This window comes from Zeus faber (assembly GCF_960531495.2).
Source record: "Zeus faber genome assembly, chromosome: 6".
NCBI lineage: Eukaryota > Metazoa > Chordata > Actinopteri > Zeiformes > Zeidae > Zeus > Zeus faber.
In genome coordinates, this window is record NC_137201.1 from 2098285 (window position 1) to 2111479 (window position 13195).

Here is a 13195-nt window from a genome sequence, read left to right on the forward strand (position 1 = left end):
TTATATTATGATACATATGTCCCCTGATTTTTATTTCACTTTGACCCTGTAAATAGTAAATAAATATTCATTCATAATTTTCATTTCGAACTCCAATAGATTTTGCAAATTTAACATCTGGCAGTATGTTTCGCTTCACATATGCAAAAGTCCAGTTCGTAGAGTAACTGTTTCAAACTTTAGTTTATCCCAGTGGGAACTCCCTCAGAGCTCATGTTAGGAGGAATTTTAGCTCATACGCTATCGTCATCATGAAAAAAAATTATCCATTACAAATAGGACAATGTTGTGATTTCCCTACCAGTCATTTCCGCTGAAAGATGATGAACAAAAATATAAATTTTTTAGCTTCACTCTAATTGTTAATCGTCCATAACCGTGAGCTCATGTTTAATTCCATCAGCTTGAATAGAAACCAAAGCCTAATGACCTAATGTAGGCGACATGACATATGATACGTCTGAGTATGGCTGTGTGTGTGTGTGTGTGTGTGTGTGTGTGTGTGTGTGTGTGTGTGTGTGTGTGTGTGTGTCTGTGTCTGTGTATGGGACCCTAATTACATGTTTACAATAATGTTCACACATTATTGTAAACATTTATTTTGGGGAGTGACTGAGAAAATCATTTTTTTTTGTTTCATTCAATTAGATCATTAAATACATCTACAATAAAAACACACATCAAGAGCATGGAGCGCAGATCGCTGCTGATTGGGTGGGCCGCTTGGGGGGGTCTTCATAGGCCCACCTAGCGACTGGGCCCCAGAAAGCTTTGCCCTTGTCCCCCCCTTATGGGCAGCCCTGCACCTCTACACCACGCAAATTGTCTCTGCAGCCAACCGTGCGTTGTTGGTCCTCTGATTGATCGCATCTGTATGTGTGACCTCCTCAGTCATGTTATTACCTGAAGATTGATGGCTTTACTGTGGAATCTCCCCATAATAGTAAATAGTCTGATTGGTATGGAGGTCGACGCCGTCCCAGGAAGCGCCACCGACAGATCGAAAAGTTGATCAACTTGGTCAGTTTTCCCAGATGACATTCAGTACATCATATCCTTCTTGCCCTTCAGGAGAGTATAACTATGCTGGCATTTTCTTCAGGAATAACTGGGAAGATAATTTGGGAATCTGGGAAGAGCCCGTTGGTGAGATTCTTTTGGCATCGCAATTGTGTGTGTCGAAGTCCAGTATTACAGTTTCAAAGAATGGACCGCGCAAAGAAAGGTGTAAAGTTATGTCCCTTATATATAAGATTCAAGATTCAAGATTCAAGATTTTTTATTTGTCACATACATATACATACTTCCATACATATATGCAGTGAAATGTAATGCAATGCACCCGGTGATAGCACACAATATGTCCTAGGAAAAAATAAAAAATAAAATAAAAAGTAGAAAATTCCTTTCTAATAGACCGACTAACTGACTCCTAAAACGTAATACAGTAAGTGGAATACTTATAGAATAAGATAAAAATATATAGAATAAAATACAATAAAAATGAATTGAAATAAAATGGAATAGATAGAAGGAATATGCCTATGTATATACAGATATGTGCATTTAAAGTGGCATGTGAATTAAAGTGGCATGTGAATGTGAATAGAGTGAGGTATTGTTTGGGATAATACAGCACAGTATACAACAGTACGGCGCAGCAATACGGCATCACGAACAACCCTGAACAGTGATACAGTATGCGGTACAGTATGCTACAAATAGTACAGTAAGGTAGTGGGGCCTATGTGTGTGGCTCAGTGAGGACCCCTGGTGAGGTCAACATTGACAGTTCTTATGGCTTGCGGGAAAAAACTCAGTCTCTCTGTTCTCGCTGTGTAACAGCGGAGGCGCTTGCCTAACCGCAGCAGCTGGAACAGTCCATTGTTGGGGTGGTGAGGATCCTTCATGATCCTGCGGGCTCTGCTACTACACCTCCTGGTGTATAAGTCCTGCAGAGAGGGGAGTGTAGTTCCAGTGGTACGTTCAGCTGAACGCACCACCCTCTGCAGGGCCCTGAGCAGTACAGTTCCCAAACCAGGCAGTGATGTTGCCTGTCAGGATGCTCTCCACTGCTCCAGAGTAGAAGGACTTGAAGATCCTCACCGAGACCCGGAATTTCCTCAGCTGCCTGAGGTGGTAAAGACGCTGCCTCGCCTTTCATACCAGAGTGTCTGTTTGTAAAGTTCATGTTATATCTTCTGTGATGTTGACTCACAGGTACTTGAAGCTGCTCACCCTGTCAACAGAAGTCCCATTTATCACCAAGGGCGTGTGTGTCCTCGATTGTGATCCTCGCCTAAAGTCCACAATCAGCTCCTTGGTTTTGCTGACGTTCAGGTGTAGGCTGTTGTCCTGGCACCAGAGTGACAGGTCAGCCACCTCCTTGTGGTAGGCCTTCTCATGGCAGTCGATGATCAGGCCCACAACAACGGTGTCGTCAGCAAACTTGATGATGGTGTTGGAGCTGGACCTGGCCACACAGTCATGTGTGTACAGGGAGTACAGTAGGGGGCTGAGGACGCAGCCCTGGGGGGATCCTGTGTTCAGGGTGAGGGAGCTGGACATGTGCTCCCTTCCTTGAATATTGTAGTGAAAACCGGGGCTAGCTGCTTAGCACAGGTCTTCAGTACTCACCCAGATATGCCATCTGGGCCCGCAGCTTTCCTGGTGTTCACCCGCATCAAAGCCCTCCTGACGTCATGCTCGGACACTGAGAGTGCGTGCTCATCCCCAGCGGTGTAACTCCAATTAGCTGGCGAGCTAGTGGTGCTGTTGCCAGACTTAAACCGCCCATAAAAGGAGTTCAGTTCGTTGGCTAGGGAGGCGTCGACACTCGTGCTCTTGTAGTTTGTTATAGTCCGCAGCTCCACCCACAAGCGTCTGGTGTCCCGTTGCTCCACCTGTAGCTCCACAGTCTCTACGTATGTCCGTTTATCGTCCTTCACCGCCCTCCGCAGATTGTATGACGCCGCTTTGTAATTGTCCATATTACCAGATACAAGACCGTCATTGTAAGCGGCCGTGCGAGCATTCAGAGCGTAGCGGATGGATTTATCGACCCACGGCCTCTGGTTTGGAAATATCGGAACTTTCAGTGTGGGAACAATGCTGTACGCTACCGTAGCCACGAAGCTCACGGTCAAGTATAACCCACCTGCTCGACAGCGCGGCCATGTCTAATGACTTGTCAATGTCAATTGTAATTAGTATTTATGTTGACAAAGCACAAAAATGTTGTTTTCTGAGCTCGTAGATGGCTTGCAGCTCAGGACACCTGAGCTTGGATCTTGTCTCAGCCTCCGTGACGTTGTTATGGGAGTGTGTGGGTTTCCTCGTGGCCACAGAATTGGCTTAATTTTGCGTCGAGCATAAAAAAAACCTGCTTTTTGATTTCTTATTGTTAAACAATAAGATGATAATAATGCGGATCCATGAGTCACCTGGCCTTTGTGATCGCTGAAAAGGTATTAATTCTGCGCATAATTCAACCTGAGTAAGCATTTTTTGCTGCGGTTCTTGCCATTGACAGAAAAATTATGTTTTTTTCTTCCTGTAAAATACAGATCAACTAAAACGGTGTGCCTGTATTTTACCTGTGTGTGTGTGTGCGTGCGTGTGTGTGTGTGTGTGCTGGTTTGCCTGTTTGCATGCATACGCCAACTCCGTGTGACAGAGTGCCATCTTGGCATGTGGAACACTGGGACAGATGGCTTTAGAGGAGGGAGTTGGTACAGCAGTGAGAAAAAGAGTGGATTGATTGCACTGCTGGTATGTAGCTTATGGAATGAGGATAGGTTCAACATTTTTCATCCCAGGCCAAATGTTGGTTCCCATCGTTCATAACTTCACAGCGCAACCTTGCCAAACGTTTTACAGTTGAGAAACTAACCACTTAAATGGGAAAAACCTTTATGCCATAAATATACATGTTACATCTCTATTTTTAGATCAGGGAACTGACATTCTAGTCTTACATGTCTTGGTGTATTTTTGATCATGTTTTGAATAGCAGTCATATCACATTTGATTTATAACAACAGTAAAAAAGTCATCCAGTAATCAGTATTGCAGCAAGGTGTATCGTAAAAAAGCATCAAATAGCTCAAAGATGCAAAAGAATACGGGAGGTTGCCTTGAAATGGACACTGCTACGGATTCCTCATGCAGTTGCCTGGAGACAATGTAAAGAATGTTCATGGGGGGGGTGTCTCTTAGCTCCTCTGCTCCGCTGTCCTCCGCACAGCTGAGAGGAGATCGCTTCTAAAAAAATTGCTGCCCGCCTTCTCACGGCCCGGTGGCGAATTCCCGGTGGTTGGGAAATTAGTCCACAACACCTTTGCCAGCTTTGCCCCCAACAATTTCACTTCTAACTTTAATTTATGTGTGATTCTGCAGAGTGGGCTCGCCCCAGTTTCAATTGTGCTTTCCTTTGCAAGGAGAGGACCTTGTGGTTTGTGGATCTTTTGTTTTTATTTTTTCCCTTTGCATAGTTGGACCTGTAAATGCAGTATGTTCATTCTTAGCAGAGTTTATGGGGTTGAGTGCTTGATGTCAAATTCCACACGTTGTAAAAGTCTCGGTAGTGAAATGAACAAGGTCGGCGCTGTTTACCAAACAGCATATATATATATATGCACAGGAATGCAGTAAGGCTTGCTAGCATTAGCATTAGCATAAGCATTAGTATTAGCAGGCTCATATCGGAATGGATTAGAAACATACATTGCATACATACATCAACATTAGTATTAGCAGGCTCATATCGGAATGGATTAGAAACATACATTGCAAGGCTGTTTCATAGATTTGTAATATTTGAGTATTAAACAATAATTTTTTTTTTTTTTTCAATTATTTTTCAGAACCTGTGTGCAAACTGCATGGACATGTTCTGTATAAAGGTATACTACTTAACTTTTATGGCAAGTGGTTGTGGTATATGCATTAGGAAAACTTCCTCCACCTTGTCTATTACGTTTGGATAGGGCACACCTCGCCAGGCATTATTGATTATGTTCAAAACAATAGCCTCCCTATTGTCAGATCCCTTGTAGATCCCCTGGCATTGCTTCAGTGGTTACTTAGCAACAGCCACGGAACAACATTGCTGTGGAGCTAACATGGCAACAAGAGAAAGCTGCAATGAAATGGAGTTATGGGAGGAAAGGGAGGATTTGGAAATTAATCTGGCTGCCCTCGCTCTCACATGATCGTGTGGTCCATGTTTTTAAAACAATTTACTTTATGGTGAACAAAATGTTCCCGATCGAACTACGGATCCATCAAAAAATGACCCTCGAACATCGATACCTCTTTGCATAATAGTGCATTATCAGTCTAATCACAGAGTTGTTATCTAGCAGGCTTATAATCCATGATAGTGTCGTCTTTCAGTGGTGCGGTGTATCGTCATCAAGTTGAGATATCACTGTAATATGACTGTCATGACATTTTGTGCTCTAAAATGATGAAGATGTTATTTGGCCTAATATTTCTTAGAAGATTTAAGGTCTGAAATATCAGAGGGATGCTTGTTCTGGCAGCGCTGTGGAGTAGACACAAAGCTTTCAGTCTGCTGTTTAGTTTTCTACATAACCTACCTCTTACATAATCTTCTGTATCGCTGCTCCTGCACAGTACCTACCTGAGTGTGTGTGTGTGTGTGTGTGCGTGCGTGCGTGCGTGGGTGCGTGCGTGCATGTGTGCGTGCGTGCGTGTATGCGTGTAATGGGTGGGCAAGCTCTCGAGGACTTTTCGTGCGGATTTGGGTGCACCGATCGGTGCGCCGGAGTGCCGACTCAACACAATCGTCGTCACTTCCCGCTGGTGTGGTGGAGTGATGCTGAAAGCAGCTCTCTGATTGGCCGGGATGCAGCAAATGACTTTTAATCTCATTCTCTGTGCTGCCGTTCTGCAAGAAACCAGGTTCCCAGGCGGTTGCCACAGCAGCAAGACTCCAGGGCCGATTGGCTGGTTCTCCGACACGCTGGCACCCTCTAGGATGGGAGGGTGAGAGAGAGGGGAAGAGAGAATAAGGAATGTAAAGAATTAGTTTTGGTGTTATGGATTATGACATAGAAACATACTTATTCTTTTCCACTTCAAAGGGATAGTTGAAATGGAATGATGATAGATAGATAGATAGATAGATAGATAGATAGATAGATAGATAGATAGATAGATAGATAGATAGATAGATACATAGATAGATACATAGATAGATAGGTGGGTGGGTGGGTGGATGGATGGATCGATGGATGGATCGATGGATGGATCGATGGATGTCAAGCGTCGATTTGAACACACGTAAACCATGTTCCGCACACACTCAGCCTTGGGTTGACGTGTGGCGGCCGCACTATGTATCTTGAATCTTCTTGCTCTTCACACTCTTTCTCTCCTTTCTCCCCAATCCTCTTTCCTCAGCTCTTCTCTCACTCTTGCTTTTGGCCCACTCTCTCTTTCCTTGATTCTGGGTGTCTGCTTTTCTCCATTCTCTGTCTATGCCCACCGTGTCATTTTAGGCACACAATTGCGCCACAGCAAGGGAATGGCTTACAAAGGAACTCATTACTAGTGTGTAGGTGTGTGTGTGTGTGTGTGTGTGTGTGTGTGTGTGTGTGTGTGTGTGTGTGTGTCTGTTGCAAGGGGCAATAGGCAGTGTATCATTCATTAGCAAAAAGAAAAAAAAACACATGTCGATGCTTCCATTTTTGTTTTAGCCGGTTTTGCTTGTTATTGCCTTTGTCACATTGGTCAACATTTGTAGACTGTGTTTTCTGTGCGATCAGTTGGACGATTGGCGACGAATGTCTGGACTGGACTAATTACACTCATGCACTTTATAAGAAGGGTCAGAGCAGACTGTATCTGCTCCGAAGATTTAGGTCCTTTGAAGTGCAGGGGGCTGTCCTCAGGACCTTCTACGACACCATGTGGCATCAGCCATCTTTTATGGAGTGGTCTGCTGGGGCACCAGCCTCACCACAGTTAACAGGAAGAGACTTGACAAACTGATCAAGAAGGCCGGCTCTGTCCTGGGGGGCCCCCTGGACCCAGTGCAGGTGGTGGGAGAAAGGAGGATGATGGCTAAGCTGTCATCCATGATGGAGAACGAATCCCACCCCATGCATGAGACTCTGACGGCACTGGAGAGCTCCTTCAGCGATAGGCTGCTTCACCCAAAGTGTGGGAAGGAGCGCTACCGCAGGTCCTTCCTTCCTGCGGCCGTCAGACTGTATAACCAACAGCGCAGTCAATAGACTGCACACACACACACAACTGTGAAAAATCCCAAGTGCAATTTTTTTATCAAAAAAAAAGTACAATCCATGATGTGCAATCTGTCGAAATATGTGCAATATGCTTCATTACTCTGACTCCTATTTATTTTGTTTCTACTTAAGTATATATTTTCTAAATATTTATATTGCTTACAGTGCTTACCCTGATTCTAACTTACTTTTAGTTACTACAACTCATTATATACTCTCTATTTTCTGCTGTCACTTTTTGATGCTGTAACTGAAAATGTCCCTGTTGTGGGACAAATAAAGGTTTAACTTATCTTATCGTGAATAGCGACCACTAGAGGAAGCCGTAGGAACTACACAGCAACCAGGCCAAACGTTACCAACGCTCCTCCTCCCAGCCTCCGTAACAGAGGGGTCTTGGCACGTTGCTCAAGGAGCGAGTAAAACATGACTTATTGTACCTTCAACTTGCCTTGCCACCACTGCCTTTTTTTAAACCCAACCAACACCCACAAACCGGGCACATCTATTGGCTGTAGTGATTATTAAACTGTGCTGTCTCACGGCATCACAGGAACTGGCCTCGGAGGCGGAGAACGACACCAATAGCGGGATGGGCAGGGTGGATGAAGGAGTAGAAGAGTTCTTCACCAAGAAAATCCTCCCCGACTATACTCCGTGAGTGAATACACACACCAGAGACAACTTTCTCACACACGCACACGCACAGACATTTGAGGAATACATCACAATTGAGTACGTTTCCCCACAGGATGTTCACGTTCCTCCTTCCCCTCCCGGCTTGTGCCACTTTTAAATACAAAATCGTTCTTGTTTCGCAAACCCCCCCCCCCAAAAAAAACAAAAAAACATCAGAAGCTGTTTGCAAATGCAGACATTTTGTTTTCTGTAGAAACGGATTGCATTTGTTTACTGTGTGAAGATTTTTAATTTATTCTTACAGCGTAACTCCATTTGTTACGGTGGTTCGTGTTATTGTGTGTTCAATTATTTACCGCTTACATGCCAGCATGCTGTACGGACTGCATGTGTCCTGTCCGACAGATATCAGACAGACAAACTAACATCTTGTCATATTATTCACACACAAAAAAACATAGGGAGTGGCCACAAGCGATGGAGCGAAGTGTAATCAGATTACCCTCTAGTAATAACCAAGTTAATGGCAGGCTACATCTCGGAATCAATTCCGGAACAGTTTTCATGTTTATCCGTCTTTTCAGTCGACAGAAAATCTCTTGAAATGGCCCCGGCAAATATTTCCCTGGGATACCACCGTATTAATACGAAATACCTCATAAGGGGGTAGGGCCACCCCTGCACCCTGCAGAACAGCTGCAATCCTCTTAGGAATGCTGTCATACATCATCCTGAATTCTAGCTACTGGGACATTGGACCCATTTCTTTGGGATGTAGATGGGGGAATATATACTGTATATATATTTTGCAATTTTTCCAGAAAGGTCCAATAATCAGATCAAAACAGAGTTCAGAGGAAAGAGTTCACGAAGTGCCGTTATTGTCTCGGAATGTGGTGCCTAGTTGTGTAAAATGACCTCTTATCCCTTAACTCCTAATGTCTCCAATCACTGCTATTGAGTATCTGAGCAACAGGCATTGTGGATTAAAGGAGTACAGTGACTTGCAACAAATGGAAATTCATCCTCTCAAGCGTCCCGATTTTATGGAGAACATAGTAACTGAACTGAATTCTTGAGGGTGCTGTCAATAAGCTTTGAATTGAGCTTTGAGCAGCTCTTTTGCCCTTTTGGCCGACAATTTTTCCAGATCGGGCATATGTCACTGTTTAGTTTCAGATTTTTCCACTTGACACATTAAATAATTTAGAAGTTTAGCACCTGTAATTTAAGCAAGGATTATCAAAATGAATAATATCCGACCTACTTTATAGCCGACACATACTGCTTGTTGGTATTCAACTTCATACAATTAAGCTGTAAAAATGGATCTGTTGCTTTTCACTAAAGTTATTCTTGATGTCGTATGGTAAATTTTTAAATTCCTTCCATGTAAATAAGAGCAACACAATTAAACGTGCCCCTAGAATATGGTGTGATCAGTTGGATTGTTTCAACGATCATCTTTTCTTTAACACTGTCAATGAGAAAGTGTATGATATTTCGATGGAAATCTTTCACTCAGAACATCGTATCAGGGGAAAAAAGACCCGATGTAGACATTACTTGCTGAGTGAATAGGGCTGCTTATTAGATAACAGCTCCATCCAAAGCCACTTTCTGCTTTCCCCTCAATTTTTCTACAAACGAAAACATTTGGTTGCAGGTAGTAATTGAATGTCACATATTGGTAACACTATGGCCACCGGTGATAAGTGAAGCAGATTCTCAACAGCACAAGACTATTAGCTAGGCTAGAGCTTCGCTCAGGCAACGGTTGTCAACCAGGAACATTTTTATACGCATATTTGGTGCTAAAATGAGTGGTTTGAAATGGCAAGAGAAAATGGGAAAGCTTGGTCTTCTCCAGAATAGTGTAGTAGAGTAGTTTACTCATTTGGAGCTTTTCCACTTTCCATGAATGAGAAATGAATGAGAAAAAATGATAATAATGTGAAAAAAATACACATACAATTTATTAATATCAAAACTGATTTATTGATAGTGAGTATGGTGACAACCAAAAATTGTATTAAAATTAACTTAAAATGTCTTTAAAAAGTTGTAATGGCATTTAATTTAAAATTAAAAAGTTTAAATTACTTGTCATTATTCTATAACCGTAACTTATTTACTTACTTTAAGCACACTACTAAATAAAGTGAGTTCCAGTAGCCCTATCGAAAAGTATCCGAAAGTTGTCACAAGAGTTGAACATTTTCAATACATCCGGAGCTTTGGTTGGATGCATAAATTCCAGAGCATTTCGCAAGTGGAATCCAACTCCCCATAGAGATGAACTGACTTTCGGCTGAGATGTTTGTTGGATTCAGTGTAAAGCCGGCTTTACATTACTAGCAGTGGCCTTTAAAAGCATAGACATTTCAAAATTCAGGGAATCATAGATATTGTAAAATACTCCCCTTTGGCCAGGACCAGTCAGGACAAAAAAAACGATATTGATAACGATATTGTCGCGAAACGTTTCTTTGTGTCTGGAATGATGTGTCTGCATGCCTTGTCCCTAGCTCCCCTACCTGTGAGTGAGCATGCCTCTGTTAGCCCTGTAGTCTGTAGCCGTAGCACTGAGCGCCTCTTCTTGTCTGTTGCTCTTTCTGCCGTCTCTCCGCTGCAGAAAAGGCCGGTGGGAGGAATCAGCCCCTGCCCAAGCCACTGCCTCAGAGTCGGGCACTACCCCCACAGCCCCCTCCCCCCTCCTTCCCCCACCCCCCACCTCCTCCTCTTCGTCTGACAACTTCACTGCCCCCTCCGTCCCAGCTAGTGACTCCTCCTCTCACGTCACCCCGCCCCTTTCCTCCTCATCCGTAACCCCAACCCCCGACACCACCCCATCTTCCCTCACCCCTCCCAACTCCGCCGCCTCCACCACCACAACCACCACCCCTGTCACCACTGCACTACCTCCCTCAAAAAACATCAAGAAGAAGTTTGGCGACTTCTTCGCCTTCAAGAGGGCACGGGCCGGTCGGGCCGCCAAGGCGGGAGGGACAGAGGGTGGAGGTGGAGGAGAGAGGGTGAAGGTCACAAGGACCTCCATCGCTGACCTCATCCGGCCCCTCCGCGAGGCCAAAGAGAGGGAGAGGGAGAGGGAGAGGGAGAGAGGGACCAGATCAGTGGAGGATGCTAACGTTTCTAACGGTACCGCCGTCACAGAAGGAGCCGACACTGCTGCCGCAGGAGAGTGTCTCCCGGGCAGGGGCGAACAGAGGGACCAGACGTTGGCCGAGACCCCGACCACCATCATGAGACCTCCCCCCAGTAGCCCCCCTCCCTCCCCTCCCCCTGCGGCTGGCCTCGCCCCAACCTCCGACGCAACACCTTCCATCGAGGGCTCAGCGCACAGCTTTGCGACGGGGGTGGCAGTGGCAGCCGCAGCTGTGGTCGAACACGAAGAGGGAACTGGGGGAAAAGTGTTGGAGAGAGGAGAGAGGAAAAAGGGGGAAGCAGGGACGGCGGATGGGGAGAGGAGATTAAAGATCACCAGGAGGTCGCTGAGGGAGGGTAAGAGCCAGAGTCTTATCCTGCTGAGCGGACTGGAACCAGAGCACAAGGGGAGCATGCATAGCAAGGTGAGCAACTGCCACATGATGTGCTTTAAAGCCCAAGTGAAATTGGTATTGGTCATAATATTTAAATTATTAAGTTATTAAACTTTCTTTGGAGATGAATGTGAAGATGGGATCTGAGGGGGAGTTCTGTCCGTTCGCTGTCACTTAGCTTGAGTGACAGATGAAAGCAGGCTGGCGAAGGTGCTGTCGGCTACCTTCGCTGGTGTAATGTTAATTGCTCTCGCTAGGTCCCTCATACAAGGCAATAGATACCGGTTTTGATTATTAACCTTGATTGTCAACCGCCTACGCTGACCAAAGCCATATCTCTTTCTCTCCCCAACTGATAAATGCGGCCCACTCAAAGTATAGGCTCCACTCTGGTGTAAAATTGTCACCCAGAAACTTCAGCCATTCAGCCTTGGTTATGGGATCATTTGGATCCACTTACAGAGCTCCTGAATTTGTTCTCTTTTATGATCATAAATTAGATCTTTTCCTGGTCTTAAAGGCTACATTACTGTTAACATAATACCGTTTATGTTATGTTGAAGTTTCCAGACTGTGCTAATCAACGCCTTTACTCGCTTGTTCATAATATCCATATTCCTCAAGATTATTTTTCAGATATTTCTTGTGGTTGAATGTCTTCTGAAAAGCACAAATGGTCATCCCCAAAATGCACTGTCAAATAACGATTATGAGCTATTCATCAACCCTGGTCAAGTTCTTTATTACTAAAGCCCTTCATCACCGAACAGTGTCAAAGGGCTTCACAGGAATCTCACCATGCATCTAACAAACAGGGCCCTCACACAGGGCAGAGTTCAGATAGGAACATTACTGGGGCTGCGATTAATTTAATTTAATGGGCTTACCTGCGCTCCCTGCTGGTGTTTCTGCAACAATGCATCAAACCAGACGCTCCCACAGTAAAATAAAGCATTGCAAACAATTAAACTCTTATAGGACTTCTTCAATTGAACATTTCCAGTTATCTTCCTCTGCGTATTTTGGTTCAGTGTCCAACAAATATAAATTACAAAACAGGTTTGCTTGTAAAATGAAATTTTTTAAATTGCCTAATGTATTGCGATAATGCCTAAGGGCAAAATTTGTGAATATATCCTTTCAGAAGCATTCGTCAGAGAGCACCACTAGTTTCGAACAGAGGCTTCAGATGATGCTACACAGGATGGGTGTGGCCAAAACTCCACCTGCTAACACAAAAACAAGCCAGGTAGGAACTTTTTGTGTGTGTGTGTGTGTGTGTGTGTGTGTGTGTGTGTGTGAATTCAAGACATTGTGAGTCAGTTGTGGCTGGATTGCGCAAGATAGACCCTATTATCCTGTCCTCCACAAAAACAAAATAGAGACCAATTAATCTACTTTCAATTTGATTTAGAGCTCTCAAACATTGTTCTGCATTTACACTGCCGCTAGCCATACAGTACAGACATCAGCACTGGCCACTTTTGTGGGAAGACATTTTTCGAAGTAAACTACAAGAACAAGAGGCATGTTGAGACGCATTATGAAGCCGGGTGTGGACCGCAGTCTCTCTTAACTGGATTTGAACACATTGTGGATATTATCTGGATACGATGTGTGTGATGCTGGCTAACGGTGGTACCGTGAGAATAACACTTTCCATTTTTGTGTGTGACAGCATAATGATATTTGCTCTCTGTCTCTGTCTGTCTGTCTGTC

The 13195-nt window shown here is 44.2% G+C and overlaps 1 protein-coding gene across 1 annotated transcript in view; it reads left to right on the forward strand.

Moving 5' to 3' along the window:
* carmil2 (capping protein regulator and myosin 1 linker 2) overlaps positions 1–13195 on the forward strand; it is a gene marked incomplete at its 5' end in the record, with an annotated part of 72405 nt that overhangs the window by 46769 nt on the left and 12441 nt on the right. The window contains 3 exon segments of the mRNA XM_080002336.1: positions 7831–7934; positions 10552–11506; positions 12621–12725. Of these exon segments, the coding sequence (XP_079858462.1) occupies positions 7831–7934; positions 10552–11506; positions 12621–12725 (1164 nt within the window).